Raw genomic sequence first — 22,653 nt, forward strand, 5'->3', positions numbered from 1 at the left:
CTCGGTGGCTTTACAAGGAAAGCTTTGCCGGTGTGGGTGTCGACAATGTATGTGGAATTGAGGTAGATGATGACTTTGAAATTAGAGGCTTACAGAATAAGAATGTAATCCTGATGCTTTCGGAAGATAAAACTGAAGCTCAGTGGGTTAAAGGTCAATGCATGTCTGACTCTTTGGACATTGAAAAGAGACATTTATTACCCTTACAAGTGAAACCCGGAAGAGTTCTGTCTACCACTAACGTGTCTCATGAAGGTCAATACCATAATCATCGACTTGAGAAGGTATCAATGATTGTCTTTAAATCTGCAAATTGGAAAATATCTTAAGAAATTATCTAGAAAAGCCTGCCCCCCCACAAAGTATAATAACAAAAAGGCAAATGTTTAAGAAACTAGATCTATTTATGTATTAGCATCAAAGTATCATTTGCATGTATTATTATCCTGGACCTGATTTTATCTCTCCTTGATAAGCCACTATAAGTTTCATGAGGAAGCAAATTGTCAGAATAGAGGATTTTTTAGAAGTACATAGTGTATATTTAGGGAAAGGTAAAGCTAATTTAGCTAAAACTCTATCGATCAACACACAGCTACCTCTGAAGCATCACGGAGATGTTAGGAAAATACATGGCCACCTAACACGGATTCATGTATTTGCACCTTCGTTTTCATCGTCACCTAAGTGCTGCCCAAGGTGGATGATGCACCCGTGCATCATGGTTCCTCCAGGACACGAGCCGTCACCGTGGCTCTGGGCGGGCCACGTTGCACGTGGGCGGCTCATTTGATCCAGAGTGGTGACATTAACTGCGCCCACCTGCACCTGAAACGCCAACTGAAGTTGAGAAAGTAGTGCATAAGCGTGTCGTGTAGTTTTTGTCCCAGACGCAAAAGTGACGACGGTGCGTGTCAACCATTGGGAGCTCTCTAGAGCCAACTCCCTAAACTTCCGTTTCCTCCCCCTTCAGATCTCTCCCTCACAGCTGCCTCTCTCTGGAACGCTTTCTGTCCACCACCTCACAGCCCCCTTTTCAAGGGCTCCTGACCCCTGGGACCATCCTCAGACACGCTGAGAACTCTGAGCGCTTCCGCCTAAGCGCCGCGCAGTCACAGCCACACTGCCCCCTGCTGGAGGGAGTCGGAGGACATCCCGTCCCTGGTGACTGGGGCTCCGCCCGTGCCCGACACAGCTCATCTTCTTACCTTGAGAAACCTGACCGAGTCTTTATCCTTCTTTGTCATGTATTTTATTTTCTTTTTTAAAAAAAGATTTTATGTATTTACTTTTAGAGAAAGGGGAGAGTAGGGAGAAAGAAAGGGAGAGAGACAGTAGTGTGCGAAAGAGACATGGATCTGTTGCCTCTCGCTCGCCCCCAACTGGGGACCGGGCCCACGGCCCAGGCACGGGCCCTGACCGGGGATCGAGCCAGCCGCCTCTTGTTCGCAGGACGGCCCTCAGTCCCCTGAGCCACACCAGCCGGGGCTGTCTTGTCTTTTAAATTCGCCTTTCTCTATGGAACAGGCAATCCTTTTCAGAATGAAGCATGACAATTTGCTCCATTAAAAGAAGAGACGGCAAAGGAAAACAGAAACTGCATTTCCACGGCGGGCGCATCGGCAGTCCCAAGCGTCCCGCCCACGCCAGCGGGCTCCCGCCCCCACTCTCGGTGAGAACGGGCGCGCTGAGACTGCGTCTCCGTGCTGCAGCAGGTGCTTCCCGGGCCCTTCCCTGCTTCCGGAAACTTCGTCCACTCCGGCTGCTCGTGGCCTTCTGGCTGCCTCTCTAGGCCCCCTCTCCGGCTTTTCCTTCTCTTACAATGCCCAGCCCTTCCCCGCTGTTTTCTAGCTGTCCCATGTCTTCTTTCCTCCCTCTGGGGACCAAGCCCTGAGTGCCACTGCCGTCCCCACGCAGAGCTATTGTAATACAAGGATGCCCGCAGCTCTGAGACCAATGAAATCAAAAGCTCTGGGGAGGGACCCAGGTGTCTATCTTTTGAAAGAGTTTCAAAACAGTGCTCCAAAAACTCTCTCCGGATAATATTCCGCATACTAATATCCTCAACAACCATCTCTGTATTTACAACCTACAAATATATATCTTCAGCCCAGAACCCTCCACTGAGTTAAAGATTCATCTATCCAGTTTCTTTACCAGATGTCCGTATAAACACCCAAATTGAACACATTGTTTTTCCTTCAAACCCTCTTTCTCTCTACCTCTTCCTCGCCTGGCCCAACAATTCCGTCCAACAAGTCACCGAGCCAAAAACGTGAGGGTATTCCCGGGGGTTCCTCTTCCCCCATTCCTATATCCGGCCACTCAGGGTTCCGCTTCCTGAACACCACTCATTTCTTCCTCTGATCCATCATCATCGTTACTTCCATGGTCCAAGCTTTTACTGTGACTCATATTGGGTTGGCCAAAAAGTCCAGTTAGTTTTTTTCCACAAAACAAAAGACACTTCTTTTTTCATTTTCACCAATAACTTTACTGATTTGGATATTTTGATTAGGTTGGTTGTCTCCCGCATGGTATAATGTTGATTGTTCTTAATTAATGTCTCAATTAGATCACTACAGCATCAACTGGTCTACCCGACTAAGGAACATCATCCAGTGAGAAATCTCCAAGCACAAAACTTCGCAAACCACTTTTGACACATTTGATCAGTCATAGCACTTTTTCCATACACTGCACAAATCTTTTTTTTTTGTATTTCAGTGCATTTATACCTTTCTTGAAATAATAAAGCCCAATGTACCAAATTTTTTGCTTATTGTCTTCCTTCTTCAATATTAAAATGGCTACACAAAAAATACGCCAATTTTGATAAGTTTTTTTAAATGCACTCTGATGGTGCAGCTGTCGGGATGCAATCAGACAGAATTGTTTCAAGTGATGTTCAAGACCACTAAGTGCACTAGAGACATCTTACAGGAAAAACAAAACTTTTTGGCCAACTCAGCATTTACTTGGTCTCTCACAGTAAGTTTCAACTTATGTTCTTTTCCTTTAGTCACGTCATCAAAATCTCGCCCTTTTATGTCTCTAAATCAGTTCCGTGGCAACCCATTGTCTGCAGTTCAAACCCTCCTGGGAGAACAGAGCGAATGCCCTGTTCTGCGCTGCCTGAGACAGCCTGCCTCTTCAGCCCCCACCCTGGCTCCTGTCCTCACCTGCTGCAGCAGCCTCGTGACGCTACACCTGGGTCCTGAGCACACCGCATCTCAACGGATGCGCGTGCTGTCCTGTAGAGAGAATGACCATCTCCTACATGTTCTTCAAAAGTGACTTGTGAGCATCTTCCCCTCCTTAGAGCCTTCTCTTTTCCCCCTCTTCCACACACTGTACTAACATGGGGACTTCGGACTGTCCCCTGGGAGGGGCGTAGTCCCCAGGCCGTCCGGAAAGTTCCACGAGGCATGCGTCATGTCTGTTCTGCTCAGCACTCTCTAGACTCTACCTAGAACAGAGGTTGCTTCTTAGTAGTCATTTCAATAAATATTTGTTAGATTAATGTATGAAGAAAAATGACTAGTGTTAAGTATGTCAAAAAGGCTACAGAAGAAGTATGACTAATAGTAACAGGAGGTTCTAGTTCCCAGCTGTAACCTTTGTCCTTCCCGTCGCTAGGAATGAATGCAAATATGTGAGTGATATTAAAACCCCATGTGAGCATTGCTTTCTAATTCTAAATAACAATAGACACAAAAGCTCATTGACTTGTACGAATTTGCTTCTGAATGAATTCTTTAAATGAGAGAATGAGTTCATTATATTTTTAATACTTTGAAGTTTGAGACTGTCGTTTCAATACACGAATTATGTGAATTTAAGCCTCAGCTTCCTTATCTGTGAAATAGGCATGACAAACATACCTATTTCCTATGACTAAATGTTTTAATCTACATTATTTGCAAGTTCCTAACACGCATCTATTGAATAGATTTGTACTATTGACTTAATGAAAAGAACCACCAATTTTAACCCAGAATTTCCACAATTCAACCCCCTTTTCAATCCCTCATAAGAGTGCTCTCAGCTAAGCCTTCCTCTTTCCTCTTGTAGAGGGTGCCTCTTTGCTGAAAGTTCAACCTCAAGTACAACAAGGAGAGAGGAAAGATTCTGGCCCAGAAATGACAAAAAGAAAAAGAATCACTCCTAAATAGAAATTCTCAAAATTAGCCAAACATAAAGACGTTTTCTTTAAAAGATCAATCCAATAGCCCTGGCTGGCGTAGCTAGGTGGATTGAGCACGGGCTGCAAACCAAAGCATCGCAGGTTCGATTCCCAGTCAGGGCACATGCCTGGGTTGCAGGTCACAGCCCCCAGCAACTGCACATTGATGTTTCTCTCTCTCTCTCTCTTTCTCCCTCCCTTCCCTCTCTAAAAGTAAATAAAATAAACTCTTAAAAAATAAAAGATCAATCCAATAAATGTGTTCCTATTTATAAGTAAATGCTGAGCATACACATATTTTCATCAAGGCCGCCCTGCCCATGTCTGCCGGCTGTCTGTACCAGGAAGGGGATGAGGCTGCCAGTTTGGGGTTATGAGTTACTAACCCTTATATTGAAAACTACAGCTAGATAAAATGCTCGTCTACATTTTTTAAAATCTTCCTTAAAAGGGATGTGTCTATAAGACTGATGGCAATAAAATGTTCAGAGAGAAACTAGCCTCTTTTTCACCACTATTTATCTTTCCAGCTGGGAAAAAAAAAATGATGGAAATAGCCATCATGATTTGGAATCTGACTCTGGTGTAAAGTTATGATAATGTCACCTATTAGCATGAACGAAGGCGACTGTCATTCAGACTGACGTCTGGAAAATGTGATTAGAGATTTACTTCTGACAGTCATATGTGTTTTGTGCTTCGTAGCATTAAAGAGAAAAGTAACAACTGTCCAGGTTATTCTCCTAAGTGTTAAACTAGTAAAGTACTAGTGACATGTTAGGTAATATTAGGCCAACAATGCGTCCGTCCTATTAATTTAGAATTCCGAATTAAGTAAATCAACCACCAGGTAAACTAAGTTGTTCGTGTGTTTTTAATTCCCGGAGTGTACTTGTTTCTAATTCACCCCTGCTCATGTCAATAATGAGTTTAATCCCAGATGTCACGGTGATGTGACGTGCGCTCACTCCCGCCCGCCTGCCCGCAGCCCCGAGGGGCCTGTCCACCCCGCGCCTCACCTTCTATGATGTAGATGCACTCCCGGTCGGGGGGGTACTTGCTGGGGTAGTTGGGAGAGGTGAACACACCTCCCTCCGCATGTTTTGTCCAAGTTCCACACTGCACCGACTTCTGGGTTTCTGAGGTGGTTTGCTTTTCTGCAAGAAATGTTTAAGAGAGCCGTCATCCAATTTTCTACAGAACTAAAAATAGAGAGGACATTCTTATAATATCCATTAGTAAATTAATGTCTACGTGTTGTCTTAGTCAAAACCAATCTGTTGGTTTTGACTAAGTGGCCAGATGTTCCAAAATATTAAGAACAAGAGGAAAATGGGGAAATGTAAAGAACATGGGGTCTCCCACCCACAGTCCTCTCGAGAAACGTACCTGTCCCTTTCTTGGTTGCCCCAGACGAATGGAGGATGATTAAACTTGCTACAACTGAAACAGGAAAGAAGCATTAGAGACAGTATTCATATCCACCAAAATGACCAAAATCTATAGCCTAACTTAATGATAAAGCACCAAAGCAGATTAATTTTACAATTGTTCACTGTTCCAAATTGACTCAGAACGTGCACAGACTGACCAGATAGCATCAATATGCAGTAATAAGTGTCTACAGCAACCAAAGATCAAGGCAGACGAATATTATTATTGTTCATGGTTCCAAGTTGACGCAGAACTTGCGCAAACTGACTCAAAATGCATGCATCAGGGAAACTTAGGAATCCCTTCTGGAAGTAATGCCAGCGAGGCACCAATGAGGACCCAACGCCTCCGGCCAGGGACGGCTTCAACAATGCGAGGCACTAGTACTGATGACCTACTGACGTCTCATTACAGCGGGACTCCGGGGCCCACGCTGTCCCTGAGCTGCCCTCTGTGAGTAGCTGTGCTCGTGAGCCTCTCCACGGGGAGGAGGGAGGGAGCGTGGCCGCAGGTGAGAGGGTACAAAGGAGAAGCAAACAGGGAGCAAGGACCAGACTCCGGGCCTGACCCTGAGGCACTGCCAGTGCCTTGTACTTTAGAAAACAAACACTCAGGCAGATTCTGGGGTGGGAGGGGGAGGGGAGCGGAGGGAGACAAATGACTGTGGATTGGAGGCATTCAGCAGGATCATAGGAATGCTCCTTGTAAGACTGTACTGCACTACCAGGTAAGCGCCACCCTCAGCAGTTTCTGAGCTACCAAACCCATCTCTCCGAACCTGGACTTTGACTTCGGATGTAGTGTTTTCCAGAAACAGATGACTAATTCGAAAAAGGTGATTGCCACAAGCATGTCACAGAGTCAGTGTTCCAGTCTCAAAGAGGCCCTGGTCTGTCCTTGACAAAGACCACCGCAACCTGAACTTCCCTGTGTCTCCCAACAGCCCGGACCCACCCCACACCTTTGCAAAACCTGACACTAGAAACGTGTGAGAGTAACGTGGTCTTTACCATTTCGGAGTTTTCCTCTTCTGCTTTATTTTCATTTTGTTTGCCCAGTCCCCTCAAATCTCAGAGTTCCATGGCATGTGTACTCATGTTTCTATTTAAAATGCCTTTGGGGAGCTGGGGACGGAATTCACAACGATGCCCTAAGCCAGGCTGACCCCGGGAGCTTATAACTGTATGCTGACCGACTCTTCCAGGGGCAAGTATGTGGGCCTTGGTTTTCGTGTTTGAGAACCGCACCAGGTACAAGAGTCTGTCCTCCAGCCTGCTCATCCGCTTTAAGAAGGAAACATTAGTTACTGTTGTTGTGTGTGTTTACACAGAACAAAGCCTTGTTTTAACTTGCTGTGACTGTGCACACACACACACACACACACACACACAGGCACCCAGGTGCACGGCCACCGGCGTCAGGACAGATGTTGGGGTTTTGCTCCCTCCAGTTCCACCACCACCCCCCCCCCACCGTGTCCACGGCCTCGCACTGTGGAGCGCGCACTATGGTTACTACGGCCAACACATCAGCAGAGCTGGCCTTTCAACTGCGTGGCCCAGGATCCACTCTCCGATCCCTGCTTCCTCGCGTGAAATCTCCACCACACCTGCCTTCTGTTGCTTTCTACTCGGTGACTTTCGATGCTGTTTTCCTCCGGTTCCTCCCCCATCGCCGCACGCAAACCTCACACTCCCCAAAGCCAGAGGCGTGTGGTCTGTTGTGCCACAGAGTTGAGGGGCCGGCCCCCCACCCTCTTCTCCGGCGCTGCGTTCAGGTGCACCCTCAACTACCCTCTGGGGAGACGTGGGCCCGCTGAGCTCCTGCAGCCCCCGAAGGAGGACTGTTCCCCAGCAGCCCGCAAACTGACGGCCCCACGGTCCCCGCTCCGCCCGCGCCCTCCCTCCGGCCCACTCCCCAGCGGCCGCCACACGTGCGCATCCTGGAACTCCTCTCTGTCCTCGGCCCCGGGATTATCCTGCGCACCGAAGGGTTGCTCCCCCCGGCGGATGCCGAGACCCAGGGAGGACTGGCTGCGCCCCCCACCCCACCCCGCCGCCCCCCACGCCCCGTGCCTATTCTGCTGCAAAACAGAAAGTTTACACCTGCCCCAGACTCGCCGGGACTGCGGGGTCGCGGGAGCGCGGCGGCCGCCGGGGAGCAGCCCGGCGTGGCGGGAGCCGTACTCACTGTGGAACACGCTGCGTCCATAGATCATGTCTGTGCGTTACACCAGAGGCTCCGAGCTCCACTAATTCCATTTAGAGACGGGAAGGCGTCCAGTGGCGGGGAGAGGACGGAGTCGAGAGACGTGGAACAGGCAGACCCAGACCAAAACGCAGGGGGAGCGAGAGAGGGGCGGGACGAGACCCGAGCCCACACCGCAGAGGACCCGAGTCCGCGCGTCCTCCGCCCCGGCGCTCCCTCGCCGTCACCGCCGGGAAGCCAGCATCCCCACCATGACGCTGGCATCACACCCGGGCGCCTCTCGCCACCCTCCGCGCCGCCGGCGGCAGCGCCCTCCTCCTTTGCATCACCGCCGCCGCCGCAGCTGTCAGGAGGGCGCGGGCCGTGGGCGCGGGCGGAGAGCCCCGGGGCGCCCCGAGCCGGGGACCGGGGACCGGGGACCGACGGCGGCGGCGGTGGCGGCGCGGCGCCGGAGGCAGCGGGGGCGCTCAGTCCCCGGGCTCATCCACCGGGAGCAGCAGGTCGGGGCAGCCTCTCCCGGAGGATGTCCAGCAGCAGCCCTCCTCCGTCCGGCGCTGGGGGGTCCTCCGCTGAGGCATTGGAGACAGGAGGGAAGGGTCCGTCAGCGGCCGGCCGGGCTGCGCGCCACCTCTGCGATCTCGCGCGGAGAGGAGAGGGCGGTGGGCGTCAGGGAGGAGGGCTGAGGGTGGCGGAGGGGCGCGGGGGCGGCGTGGAAGGCGGGGAAGCGGGGCGGGGAGGGAGCGGGAAGATGGCAGAGTTGCCAGGTGGGCGCCTGAGTCATAGCCCGGGGCTGCGCGACCCTCCGGGACGCCCGGGGCCGGGGTGGGCAGGAGCGGCTGCGCGGGGCCGGCGCCCCCGGGGCTGGTGCATGGCGGAGTGGGGCGCGGCCGGCAAGGGCAGCACACCCGCCGGATCCCGGGGGGGGGGGAAGGGGGAGGAGTGAGGCCGGGCCGCCGCGGGGCCCAGGGGCCGGAGGGGGGCCTGAGCCGGATCCGCGCGCCGGGGGGAGGACGGGCGAGGGGGAGGGGCCATCATGTGAAACCCCTCCGGGGGCTGATTTCTCACTTTGGAAGGACGAGAAGTTGCCGCCGGCCTCTCCCCCACCCCCTTCACTCCATCTGGAGAGCGAGCGGTTTCGCCGCGTCCTCGGGGGTGGCGGCTTTGCGGGGAACTCGGGTCTCGCGCGGGGAAACCGAGCAGGGGCGCGCCCGCAGGAGGCCGCGGCGGCTGGAAAAGTTTCGCGCTTTCGCAGTTTATCTCCCGGCCTGAGGCCGGGGTCGCCCCCACCAAACTGCTCCAGCCGAGACTCGGGGTTCTCGCAACCCTCTCCACCTTCCGCGGAACTTCACACCCCCAGGACACACACAGGCGCCGCCTGCCCACCCCAACAGGGTCGGGCTCGCGCGGGGAGTTGCCACGCGGAGCGGCGGGGGGTGGGGAGGGGGAGTTGCCGGGGAAACGGCCCTGGAAAAGCCCCGGGTCATACATGAGAATAAACGACTAGGAAGGAACCGTGGCTGGACTGCGCAGAGGGCCGGAGAGCGAGGGCTCGTGCGGAGCGTCCCTCCGGGCCCGGCGGCCCGGCTCCCCCGCCGCTGCAGCGGGGCCGCGCAGACCCACCGCCAGCCGGACCCTGGGCCGCGCTTAGGCCCCGGAACCCCGGGCCTCATGGGCGCTCAGGCGAAGACCCCGCGCCTCCGGCTCAGCCGGAGCGGGGACAGGGGAGGATGGACCAAGGTGGGAAGCCGAGAGACGCGGTGCTGCTAAGACTGGGGTCGCCTCAAAGAGCCCCAGGATCGGGGAAGGGGCCGCCGGAAGGAGCCGGAGGGCACTCAAAGCCAGGCCCGTGCCTCTCAGCCTGGCACCTGCTGCTGCTGCGGCGGCGTCAGGGGCCCTCATTTCCCCGCCCCCCCGCAACGCCGCCGGGAGAGCGTGCGGGTCTCCTGCTAATCACTGGAGGCGAGGGGTCATGAGGTGACCCCGGTTCCGGAGGGGTCACGAACCCCAGGCGCAGCCTCCCAGACCCCTACCCAGGTTTGGGTTCCTTGATTCCAAGCAGCTGCAAGTCCCCTACGGTGCAGCGAAGTCGCCGAGTGGAGAGGGGCGCGTTCGGGAGCGCGCGCGCGCGCGTGTGTGTGTGTGTGTGTGTGTGAATGTGTGTGTGTGTGTGTGTGTGTTCATCCGTTTAAGGGAAGCTGGGTATGTCCAGAGGAGCGAAGGGAGAACTGGAGCGAAAGAACGGCAGCGGGACGGAGGCCGAGCGCCCGCCCGCAGAGCCGGCTCCGCCAGGGCCCGGCGCCAGCGAGAGGAGCCACAGGCTGGGGAGCGGCGCCGGGGTGCGCGGCGGACCCACGCGGGCCGGGAGCCGCGCCTCCGACGCTGCGCGTGTCTGCCCACGTACGCACTTGCCAGACGGGAAACAGGCGGAAGGTCCCGCGGAGTCGTGCGACCCCCGTGCGCTGGTCGGGGCAGCGCGGGGGTCGGTCGGGGGGAGCGTGGGGGGAGAAGAGTTGATGAAATGCCCCAGCCGCACAGGAGCAAAAGCACCGAAGACGTGGGACCCCGGACAGATGGGCGAATCGGTGCCGCAGAGTCCACGAGCGGTGGCCAGTGACGCCGCAAGACAGTAGTGAAATGCTGAGATCTGTAGAATTGCTTGGCGATTATTTTTACCTCCCAAATACAGCTTTACGAAAATGATAAAATCTTTCCATGAAACAGCGATGAGGTTAACATTTATCTGAAGGAAAATCACTGCATTTCTCAAGTGCAATTTGGCGACAGGATGGAAATTTGGTGTCTGCTAAATCCATCCACTCACGTGTGTCCGACCTTTCCCCTCCTCTGTGGCCAGGTCAGCGGCCCAAGGACACAGGTGTTCTTATCCGGCCAAGTGAGCGGCAGGCTGGAGGAAGTTGCGCCGGACAAGGGGCCCCTGAATAGTGAAGGGGGTGGGGGGACCCAGGAAGCCCGGAAAGGGAGTCCCAGAGGAAGGAAAGAGGGGGCAGGGGTCCACATCTTTTGCTCATGCCCTCGTCCCCCCCATAACCGGGGGGCCAGCAGACCCGCGGTTGAATCCAAGTCCCATGCACACTGCGTCTCTGACCTCGGAAACCAAGATCCCAGGTCAAATCCCGGGCAGTGCCTGCGGCCTGCGGGTCATACCGCCACTCAAAGCTCAGGGCCGAGGTTGCGAGTGGGCAGACCTCCCACCGGCCCGTCCCAGGGTCCCTCTCAAGCACCGCGGCCGCTCACCAGGGGACGGGAACCGGCAGGAGCTGGGGCTGCCCCACCAGGCTAGTGCCGCGGCCTGTTCCCCGAAAGCCCCTCGTGTTCCCTCTCAGACACGCGCCGGCACTTTGGACCGTCCGCCGCGTCCTGCTCGCCCTGCAAACTGCCTCCTTCGAACTCTGGGGCTGGGACCACCGCTTTGCTGAGTATTGCTAGCTCCCTGGAGGGCGGGAATGGGGGGCACGTATTTTATTTTCTTCCTGAGAAAAATCAACATATGGGAAAAGCCCAGCTTGTCCAAAGGAAGGTTAAGCACACACGCGGTCCAATTTCAAGACCTGATTATTTCGAGACGGGGAGTGTGTAAGCCAACAGCTTGCATAAGCTCAGTGCACCGTCCAGGAGGAGGCGCTTGGCCACGGCGCTCCCAGGCCGGCTCGGACACGGGGACTGCTCACCAAAGCTGGGGCGGAACACTCGCTCCTTGAACCCGGTCAAAGGGACGCTGGTTTCCTTTAAGCGTGCACCTCGTGACGGGGAAGGGTAAGGAGGATTTCCAAAATCTCAGCAAGAATGGGCGGAGCCCGTTCTCCCGATGCAAAGGTGCGTGGTGTTTGTCTGCACGCGCGCATCGCTGAAGAAGGTGATGCGGCTCCAGGTGCCCGGGGGGTCTTTCATTACGCTGCTGCCAGAGCTGGCTGCTTCCTCCAGGTCGTTTTCCTGTGGCTGTAAGACGGGGTGCTACCAAAAGAATGACTGAAATAAAATAGTGCTTCCGATGGACTCTACGTTGCATTTGTTTCTTGAAGATTTCTAAATATGTTTTAATGTACTTACCTAGTTGGGAGGCATGAAGCTCTGTTCTGTGTTTTATGAACTCGACCATGTACAAGTCACAGTATTAGTTTACCAAAAACGTGCGCATGAATCACTCGCTGGCAAACACCGGGATGGCTTTAAAAATGACCTGCAACCCTGTCACACGCCGCCGGCTCTACGCGACATTTGTGCGGCCATTTATCTCCCTCCCGAAACCTGCGCATGTGTTACGACAGAGTAGAATGAACGTCTTCCTGACATAGAAGAGTTCACATCTTTGACGTCCTGTCGTTAAACCAGATGCAGTAGTTTGTGAACGTGCGTGGGGAAATAAAACACGGTTTTCTGAGAAGGACAGAGACGCCTCTGTTCCGTTCGCTCTTCCAAAAACATCAGCGTCTCGCGGGCATGAGCCACCCCAGCGCCTCTCTCTTCGACCTGTGTCCACCGGGACTCACGCACCCACCACGGGCGCCGTCTTTGTCGCTGAGTGACGTCTGTGCCCCAGAGGCAGCGTAGTCTGGCCTTGCTCAGAGAAATGGGAGGGGCGTAAAAATAGTTCCAGGATCCACCAATCTATGCTAAGCTTTTAGAAAGACTGTATTTTACTTCCGATTAATATATAATTGACAATGGCTTCTAAAAAAATCAAGATATTTTTATAACCACCAGCCTAATTAGTAGCTAGTACTCTATAAACTGTCATAAAGGAATACCAATAAAGGTGCATCCTGGGATAGAAAGGGGGTTGCTCTGTGAAGAGTACCAAGTACTGAGTGCTAAGCACCATGCCACGATGTTTACTCACTGTCATTCTGGGGAGAAAACAAGTTTCTAGCCCCAGGTGAACAACAGATTTCACCATATTCGGAAAATATAAGTTAAACTGAAGGATGAATCTATATATTCCATTTCCAAACATCCATTCATCAATACAAATAAAACTGAACTTAGAACTGCTAAATCAGACACGTGAATGTCACCTATGAGTTAGATTCAGATTTTTATCCTTAATTACATAACTTAATACCATTACCTAATTTTACTTGCTTTCTCTTGTTAGGGCATATTATAACATTATTATGATTTACTGGGAGGTTTGTGGATGATTTAGAAGGTAACAAAAACCAAGATTTTCTCTTTGTAAACAACCCTGAATGGTAAGACAGGACAGGGCTTGTATCTGACTCATGAAATACTTCTGAAGAGACAAACTCACTTTAGCTCACAGACATACATGTTGAATGCAAGTACTGCTTTTTAAAAAACAGCAAAGTCATTTCTCGATTCTTCTTCCTTTGTCGGTTCTTCCTTACACTCGACGTGTATAAGGAACTGTCCCAAATGCTTTCACTTCCTTTTGCAACACGAGAAGATGAACATGAAGCGGCCCCCCCCGCCCCCCCCGCCCCAGTTTTAGGGAAGACCAGTCGCAAACAGTGAGCTTCGGAAAGAAGCGGTACTGCAGCAGAACGTTCGCTCAGTAGCCATGTTTGCCAGTGAGGTTGTGATGGTATTTTTAAAATCGAGGGGAAATGTCATCAATGCATTTAACAAAATGCCTCCTTTCAAATAATAGTCTTCAAAACTAGTTTTCTAACTGACATATGTAGTTAGTGTTTCCATACATTTCTCTGGGAAATCAAAGGGTTTATTTCCGTTATCCCCGGGCTACTTATAATGAATGAGTCTGGTCACAGCCCCAGCCCCTCACCCTCGGTCCTTATTTGCCTCAACTCTCTGTGCCCACGACCAACCAGCCCTTACAGACCCCACCTTCTCGTTGTCATGATGGGGACGTCAGACCGAAAGAAGTGTGGTGACATCCCTAGTGTCCCCTTCCCCATCACATAATAACGGAGGGAATCCCAGATCCCCTCAGGACACGAGAGCCCATGTTTTATACAAGGTGTTGCAGAAAATTATGGGAGAGGAAAAGGTGCACATCTCATGTCATGAAGCTCCCAGAAATTTGGTCCCCAAAGCAGACACGCCGCGCTCCGGCGCTGGCGTCCCAGCGGTGAGCCCTCAGGCCCGACCTGGGTAGTGAGCACCCGCCTTCTCTCCGAGGCCGGCGCCCACACCGTGCCTCCAGGGGCTGCCTCTAGCTGGGGGGGCGGCTCCGAGCAGGCCCACACCCGCAACCGTGCAAGTCACCTTCCCGCTGTGACTGCCGCAAGTCGGTCCCTCCAAAGTGGGTGCCGTCCCCAGGCTCCCAGACCTCCCAGCAGGGCAGAGGGCCAGTCGCCCACCACATGGGTGGCTTGTGGGTAGCACACTTGCTTGCCTGGCTGTCTTTCCTTCCTAGTCTCAGTTCCCAGCGCCCCACCAGCATTTCCTGGAAAGGCCTATCCAATAGCTACTTAGGGTCACATTCTCATCCTAAGGGTCGTTTCGTGTTGTTTTCTGAGGGAAGGCAAAGGAAACCAGCGGGGCGGTCCCACGGTGCTCCCAGGACACAGTCCCCAGGGTGGCAGGGGGTCTGGGTCTTTGCTGCGCACCGGCCCCGGGGCAGCAAGTACTCCACGGGTGGGGAGAAGTGGACCCACGATGCCCCAGATTGTTATAAAGCCCCAGCCACCAAGGCTTGCCCGGGAAAAGCTGGGAGAGAGGAGAGTCAGCGCAGGGTGCCCTGGGATATGCCGCCGTCCTTCTGTCTCTGCACCGAAGCCAGGCTGTGCAGGGAAGACCCAGGGGGACCCAGAGACCTGGGCAGAGAGACCCCAAGGGCTGGGCTGACGGAACCCTCAGATGGCCCTCGCCCCCTGGGGCTAGCGGGAGAGTCTCCTCACACCTGCTGGAGAGGAGCAGCCCCCCTGGCCCACCGCTGCGCCCCCCACCCCGAGGCAGATGCCACCCGGGAGGACCCCTGCTCTCTCAGGTCTGACCTCTCCCTCGTCACTGATTCCCGTCCCCACGTGGCCCAGCGGGGGAAGTCCCGTCTCTGTCTGGAAACAAAGGAGATCGTGGGCAGGACCTGAGCCCGGGCGTCGAGGTTGTCAGGTGCCCTCCGCAGCAGCGTCTCCACGCGAGTTGCTGTGAGCCGCTGTTTTCTCGAGACTTCGAGGAGGCACCTCAACAGTTAGTTTACTTTTAGTGCTTGCTTCAGATGTTCTTGTCAGACCATCGCACCCCGAGTCACAGGGAAGTTCCCCCATGTCACCGTCGTCCTACTGATAGCTCCTGTCTTGTCCTCAGCCTGGCTGGCTCCTGCTCGTGGGTCTCCGGGTCCTGCCGACAATTCCATGCCCCCCCCCCCGCCATAACATCACCTGGGCCTCCTGCTTTGGGCCAGGCTGAGCCCGGACCCAGACATTGGTCTAAGGTCAGCGAAGGAGGGCGGGGACTGAGTTCTCCATCATCAGTCACGATCCCTTCTTCAGTGTAGACGACAGCCGTTTCCCTGTCGTTGAGCCAGTGTGCGAGCTGGAGGGACAGACGGAGTCCGGACAGACAGACGGACGCAGGGAGGAGGAGCCAGGCCCGCCTGCGCGCCCCGGGGACGTGCAGCCTCTCAGCTGAGTGCCCAGCTGGCCCCATCGGCTCCTCAGAGTTATTTCCGAATGTGAATGGGGCCTTTCTCATGGCGCTACTCTAAAAATGAGAAAATATTCCTTTGACGGCCACCCCAGAGAATCCAGGAGGTGCAGTCAAGTGCACGCCCAATGTATTATTTGTGCAAATGTGCGGTCGTGACAATTACCGTGGTGGGGAGACATTTATCTTTTTTTCGTTTGCTCGGTCTGGGAGTTTCTCCCAAGTGAGTTTTGAAATGACAGGGTCCTCCGGGGAAGGGCGAAGCTGTCGCATGAAGCCTCTTCTCTTCCAGGTCTTGTTCTCCTTCCCAAGAAGGTTCTGCGCGGGATGGACACAGAGTGGAGGATCCAGGGCGTGAAAGAAGGTCGGATGGATTCACGGTGGTCCCGGGCGCTGAACTCGAACAACGCTTCTCGGGCCCCGCGGGGTGCATTTTGTACGACCGAGGCCAACGCGACTACGCAGCCACACCGGTGGTAAAGACTACTTTAGAGACGAAAGTTAAATGTTGATCCCCCCCCCCAAGAGGAAAAACATTCAATCCATTAAAATAGATCTTATAGATAGATGATGGATACATACGGAAAAATGAATATTCATATTTTGGACTTCTATACCTTATTTTTATCTTTCTATTGCTTACTTTCAAGCACCACCCCATCCATCATTGTGAAATAAAGGATGTGCCTCTCCTTAAAAAATCTATATATTATTCCAAAGATGGAACACATTATTCTTGTTACCCTTAGCAATGAGAATTTTTTGTCATTTATTCTCGGTCTATACCTTTGACTCATATTCTCTTATTTCAGGCACACAGCTCAGGATGCGTAACTACATACACACATATGGAGAGAGGTGCGAGAATGGGAGATCCGCGTTTCCGGAATACCGAGCGCACAATTAAAGCCCACCATGGCGAGCAGAATTTGGAGACGGGAAACGAAAGATGGACCTCAGGGTTTAGAGGGATGATTCAAGTCTGACAAGGCTGCACTTTGCTTAAATCACATAAAATATAAAACTACATTGCTCCACTTCTGCTTCCAGGTGACAGGGTGATTCAAGGTCAGCCACGTCGAACTCCAAGTCCTAAGGCCGAAATAACCGGGCAGGGGTAAATACGTGACCAAATGAAGCAACTGAAAAAAAAATGGCATGGTTTCTGTCAAAACCCAGGTAGAGTCCATTAATCCGGGTATCCGCACGGAACAGGAGGCGAGGGGAGGTTTGCTTTAGGGCTTTACGAACACGGCCAAGTGGTCTGTTCAGTGTTACTGAACCCACTGGACGACTCAGGAAGGCCAAGTTTACGCTGATAGACTACGTGTCCGTATCACAGACAGCACAGGCACGCTGGGAGAGAAGTGGGCACACTTTCAGCGTGGGACCGCTGCCGGACACGAAGGGGTGGGGGTGGGGGGGGGGAGGGGGGAGCCTCAGAGAGAAAGCCAGTGGGGAGAAGGAGAGAACAGAGGCAAGTGACCCCACATAATGTGAGCTTCTGGATCAAACTGTGCCTAAAGTACTGTTTCTGGGTTTTTCCATTTCATGAGTCAATAAGTCCAGTTTTTGCAAAAGTCAGTCGGCACTGATGTGTTGTCGTTTGCACGGAAAAGGAGTCCTAACTGAGGTAACCCAATTCAAAGTAACGTTGTCTAATGAAATGCTGCCCAGTCAGGTTGGAGATCAGGCACAGCGGGACATGGCCCAGACTTTGGGGTTCGTCTCATCAGGAGGAGGAGTTGGGAATGGAAAATGCAGGTCATCGGTCGACCGTTGCATTCCGTGGCGGGAGCACCCAGAGCACACCCAGTTTTCCTGGGTTTGAATTCATTGAACTGTTTCTTTTTTAATGACGGTGATGAAGGCGTAGCGTGAAACCCACCCTCGCTGAGTTGAAAGTGCGCAGGGCAGGGCTGCCGCGCATGTGCACGTTGTTGCAGAGCGGGTCTCTCTGGCCTTGATCTTGAGTGACCGAGACGCTACACCCACTGCCCAGCGCCTTCCCACCCCCACCTCTCGCCTCCCCGGCCCCCCGGCGACCACGATCCCACCGGCTTCCGCAAGACTGGCTGATTTCGCTCCCTCCTACGAGTGGACGTGTGCAGCGTCTGCTCCCCTCGGACTGGTCCATTTCATGTCGCATAAGCAAATCCCTCGGGAAGTGGGGAAGGGTGGGCTGGAATGGGAGTAAAAGGAAGAAAACTGCACTTGCACAATGATTAAAATTAAAAAAAAAAGAAACCCTCGGGAAACTGGAGGCCCACGTAAGGTGTCACACGGTGGGACTCACTTCTCCTTCACAGCTCGTGTCCCCCGAATGCCCAGACCACACCTTCTTCGTCCACTGAGGGGCGTGGCGTCTGCTCCAGCCCCTGCGCTGGTGCGGGGGTGCCCGCCGGCCGCGTGAGTGCAGGTGCTTCCTCAAGAGCTTGATTTCGGTTTGGGGGGATACACGCTGAAACCTGGGGTTGTTGGACCCTTCGGGAGTTCGGTTGTTTTGACATTTTTATTTATTTATTTTCAGGTTGCCTTCTTAATAGTGTTCATCTTTTAAACATATTTTTGGTTCAGTCTTTGGGAAACCCCACACCGCTCCCCGCAAAGGCTATGCAATGACGTATGCCCACCGACCGTGTGTAAGGGTTGCGGTCCCTCCACACCTCCGTCAGCACCGGTTCTCCTCTGCCCTCGCTCCCCACGACGGCCACCCCGACGGGCGTGCGGCAGTGACACCTCGTCGGGGTTGGGTTTACGTTTCCCCGGTGACCAGTGGCGTCGAGCATTTGTTCGTACATCTGTTGGCCACCTGCTTGTGTTCTTTGAAGAAATGTCTATTCGAGTTCTTTGCACGTTTAAAATCCGATTATTTATTTATTCATTTATTTAAGTTTTTTGCTATTGAGTCGTAGGAGTTCCTTGTATGTCTTGGACATCACATCCTTATCAGAGTCACAGGTTTCAGACTTTGAAATGACAGGGTCCTCCAGGGGTTGGAGGACCACTTTCTCCCGGTCCACGGCTTGGTCTTCCCACCCGTCAACGGCTTCCTTGCTGCGCGGGAGCTTTCTGTGTGATGTCAGCTCACTTCTCTGTTTTTGCTTCTCCTGCCCGTGCTTTTCTATCAGACAAAAACAGTTCACGGTGGCACTTACAAAAATGGTCCGTCTTTGCCTCCCATAGTGTATATGTATTTCTTTATTTCCATTTAACATTTATTTAGTACTTATTGGGAGACATGGAGTCTTCTAAGCAATTTGCATATGTGAACTCACACAAAAATGATAACCCTGTGAGACATGTGCATTTTATCCCTTTTTTCAGACGGAAAACTTGGGCCCAGTGAGATCGAATGATATCCCAAGGAGCGGGTTCAAACACAGACGATTTTGTGTCAAAATCCATGTGTTTCAACATGAGACGACGTTGCCCCTCCACTATGTTATTGCTTACGTAATTAAGTAAATGGCTGTCTTACTGGGTGAATGAATCAATGGTTAAAGAAATAAAAAGTATTGACATGACAATAAAATATAAAACCGAGAGATGATGTTCATCTTTTAAAATAATCAATGACTACAGTTGCCATTTAGAAGTATTTCATGAGGAAGACGTAACTTTGGAAAATCGAAGTAACCAAAATGCCCCTTAGATAAATAAGAAAGAAGTTCTATTATGTGCTTATTTTAAGAGATAAAACATCTTCTTTAGTCTTAGTTGGTTATTAATAAAAATTTGCTGTGTTTTTTTTTTTAGGAAAACCCAATATTGAGCAATAATATGATCCATTCTTTTTCTTATTGCATCAGCCTAAGGACAAACCCACAGCCATTGTAAGTGCTTTCATATAAATCTTCACGAAGACTTACCTCCTGGGGAGGTGTAAAGGGGCGGGTCCACAGCCACTCTGACCACAGGGGGACACGCTCAGGCTGAGAGTGCTACCACGCGGAAGGTGGCGGGATGGCAAGACCGAAGGAGACTAGTTGGTGGTGTCATCGGGCCGTTGACTTGACCTTCAGAACTTTCAGTAGGTGAATAAGCTAGGCCGCTATCATTTAAGTCACTTTATTTTCAATAAAATGCAAAACTAGTTTTCTCCAGTACACACTAAAATTTACACTCTGAGTAAACAGCTCTTAAAATTGTGTTTAGATTTGTCTGTAGTGACACCCAACCTCCACGATGAAAAGACACTTTAGGACTACGAGTGCCCTGAAGAAGTGCCGCACGACACGCACAGAGAAAAGGATTAGGTGTTAGAGAGACGGAACATCCAGTGTGTGATCTGCAGCTAGTAACACCAGAGCATCCTTCATTGCACCCCCCTCGCCCGAAGCAGTTTCAAGAATTCTCAAATGCAGAGCTATTGTTCTGCGTCAAGCTGTTCTCTCGGGTTGTGTGCTCCAGGGACTTTCTGGGGGAGGAACCAGGTGCCTGGAGAAACGGAGCAGGTGGAGGAGAAGGGGGTGGAGCCCACCAGTCCAGACCAGAACAGGCCCAAAATACCCGTGCACGCATGTTCCCGAGGAACGCGGGTGGGGCGGGAGCAGGCTGCAAGGCGCTCCCTCCCTCTCCTGTGATTTCACAGTCACTCTCGAGCTGTGTGCTCCTTTTGTGACGTAATGCGTCCCTGTATCCCCCTTCAAGGTTGTCGGATTTGTCCAGCAAAGATGTATTTAAACTGTGGAAAAGTGAAGGGGAGCAGATAAACTAATTTTGCTGTATTTTCTTTCTCTGTCACTGTTATTTATCTAAAGGCAATTTATAATATCGGGTGGGAAGGTGAATCCTAAGACATTTATTTATTAATTTCCCAGATGATAGAAGAAGCGGCGGAAGGACCCCCGCCCACCCATTCCTTTTCCTCCCTCCGACTGGTGACCCACGACACCACAACCTGGACCGCACCAACTCTGGGCCAGAGGGAATACCAACGCATTGACAAGAACTTAGCGTTAGTGGGATGCAAGAAGGAAAAGGATGGTTTTCTTTTCAAATACTTCTTGGCCATCATTTGTTCAGAAAAAGCCAATCCAAGGAAAACAGAGGTTCACTCATTACTGACAACCTGATCATTCCTAACCGGAAATACGGTGTGGACTGACGCTGACACGGGGCCAACAGTGTGGCCTTGACCTTACCTTTTAAAAATGAAGCTAGCTTTGTCCAAGAATACATACATGTGGGTAAAAGTAAAGTAATCCTGAGAGATTATTCATGGAAAACAAACGCCTCATCTTCTCGTTTCTTTGCCCCTTCCCCTCCAAGGGTACAGGTTGCCCACCCTCTACAGGGATGGCTGTAGCTGCCCAAATAAAAAGCTGAAGTTACTTAGAGTGGTACATCCTGAGTTCTCAAAGTTAGACAGTCATTCACTTTCTGTTATGAGATCCAAAGATTTAGCTACCTTTCATGCCACCCGGCGTCATCATTTGATGAGCTGCATAGTACATGTACGTAAATGAAAGTGGATATTTAGTGTTTACAGCAATGTAACCACATAGTGTTCACTGCAAATCAAAAAGGGTACCCTGATTATATTTCTTTCACTTAGAAGTTTTGATTTTCAGTGGAGGTTCTGACTTTATTTTCTTATTTTTCTCTCCATAATGAAATGCTTTCTAAAAACTGTTGGTCCAGCAGGAATTCTACTGGAACTACCTCCCACCCCTACCTCCCCTGCCAGTGATCTCTAACCTGAATCTTATGAATCCTGAGATTTTCATTCTCCCATTCGTTTTTCAAATGGACCAACTCTTCCTGGTTCCTTACGTGCGGTGCACATTGGCATCCGTTGCTCTCTGAGTGTCCAGGCTCACCGCGCCCCCGCCACTGTGCCCCGGATATATATCTGGGGGAATCACCCACCCCTCCCCTAGATGACGTGATTTTCTTGGGATGGACTTCTGTGGCAGGAGCTGGGTCCTGAGTAGTTTACAACACTTCCTCCAGCTTGCTCCTTACATCCCGGTTTTGCTCCAGGAACTAGTTTCGGCCAAGAAGAGCAGCCAGGCCTGACAATATTGTTTATTTTCCCCGCCCCCCCCCCGCGCACACAAGGATAAGAAGATGCTGCGTCTGGGTCTGTCGCGTCCACTTGCAGTCGACAGAAGGGAGACAGACCTGAGACGACGAGGGGAAGCCTGGCCTAAAAGACAGAAAGAATCGACTGTGGATGGCATTGAGGCTACAGCCAGCTATGCCCCTGAACTATGACGCAGAGGAGTAAAGATCACCACATTGTTGTTGTTGTTGTTGTTATTATTATTATTATTATCATATATTACTTGTTATTGGCTTTCAGTCATTTAGAGCTAAAAGTAATCAGGTTCATACATCAGATCTAACACTTCTGGGGGCTTGATTCTCTGTTTGGCTATAACACACTGTCATGCAATCTAAGAAAGGCTTGCACAGGGAAGCAAAAGTTCTCAGAAGCCCCCCATAACTGGAAGCCTTCTACTGAACTTTTATCTAATTGATAGTTTTGTGAGGTATAAAATTTTCAGTTGAATATAGTTTTACCTCCATGTTTTGAAAGCATTTGAAGTCTGGTACTGAGAATGAGAAGTGAAAAAGAAAGTATGAGACTGTTTCCTGTGTCACTTATCTGTGTCTTTATTTTGGGGGGCACTCGGAATATGCTCGTTATCCCTGATTTGTGGAAATGCTATGAGCTTTCACCTCGAGGAGTTTAGCTGGTTTCATCTTGTTCACCTCGCTGGGAACCTCAGTGCGTGCTTCAGGTGAGAGACTCCCCGTGCGTTTCTCCATCCTTTGTTTTATGTTTCTAAGAATGATGTGATGAAAACATGATGAGCAATTGGGTGGTACATTCGTAAGATGTATCCCTTGTCAGATGCACTTAAGAATAATGAAAAGTAAGCTAGGTGAAATTGTTCCGGGAGACAACCAAATTCCAGAGTATGGATTTTTCTCCCATGAAGAAAGCTCCATTTCCTGAGGGATGCAAACTGAGACCTCGCCCCTGGGCACAGTGGATGCCGAGCAGGTGAATTCCGTGCTGGACGATGGGTCGGACAGGGCGCAACTGTACATGCAGACTTCCAGTCAGTTATCCTCTGTCCTGCCCCGGGGACCGTCCTCCCTCCTTTCCCTGCACCTCCAGAACGGAGTGAGGTTGAAATGCCAGGACCGCAGAGCAGGTGCAGGAAGAAGAGAGGGAAAGGCCTCGCACGTGAGCATGCTGGGGTGGGTGGGCACGTGTGTGT

General features: G+C 51.9%; 1 protein-coding gene across 4 annotated transcripts in view; it reads right to left on the bottom strand.

The window, feature by feature from the left end:
* Positions 1-8,120, bottom strand: part of NETO1 (neuropilin and tolloid like 1) — a 73,398-nt gene extending 65,278 nt beyond the window's left edge. For all 4 annotated transcript variants that reach the window (XM_045850057.1, XM_045850058.1, XM_045850059.1 and 1 more), the window contains exons 1-3: positions 7,811-8,120; positions 5,576-5,629; positions 5,206-5,343 (exon numbers count right to left, since the gene is read on the bottom strand). In XM_045850057.1, coding sequence (XP_045706013.1) covers positions 5,206-5,343; positions 5,576-5,629; positions 7,811-7,838 — 220 coding nt within the window. In that variant the 5' untranslated portion in view covers positions 7,839-8,120. The remainder of the gene's footprint in view (positions 1-5,205; positions 5,344-5,575; positions 5,630-7,810) is intronic.
* Between the last annotated feature and the right edge of the window lie 14,533 nt (positions 8,121-22,653).

The sequence above is a fragment of the Phyllostomus hastatus genome, unplaced genomic scaffold (assembly GCF_019186645.2).
Source record: "Phyllostomus hastatus isolate PE091 unplaced genomic scaffold, TTU_PhHast_1.1 phas_contig_80, whole genome shotgun sequence".
In the NCBI taxonomy this organism is placed as follows: Eukaryota; Metazoa; Chordata; class Mammalia; order Chiroptera; family Phyllostomidae; genus Phyllostomus; species Phyllostomus hastatus.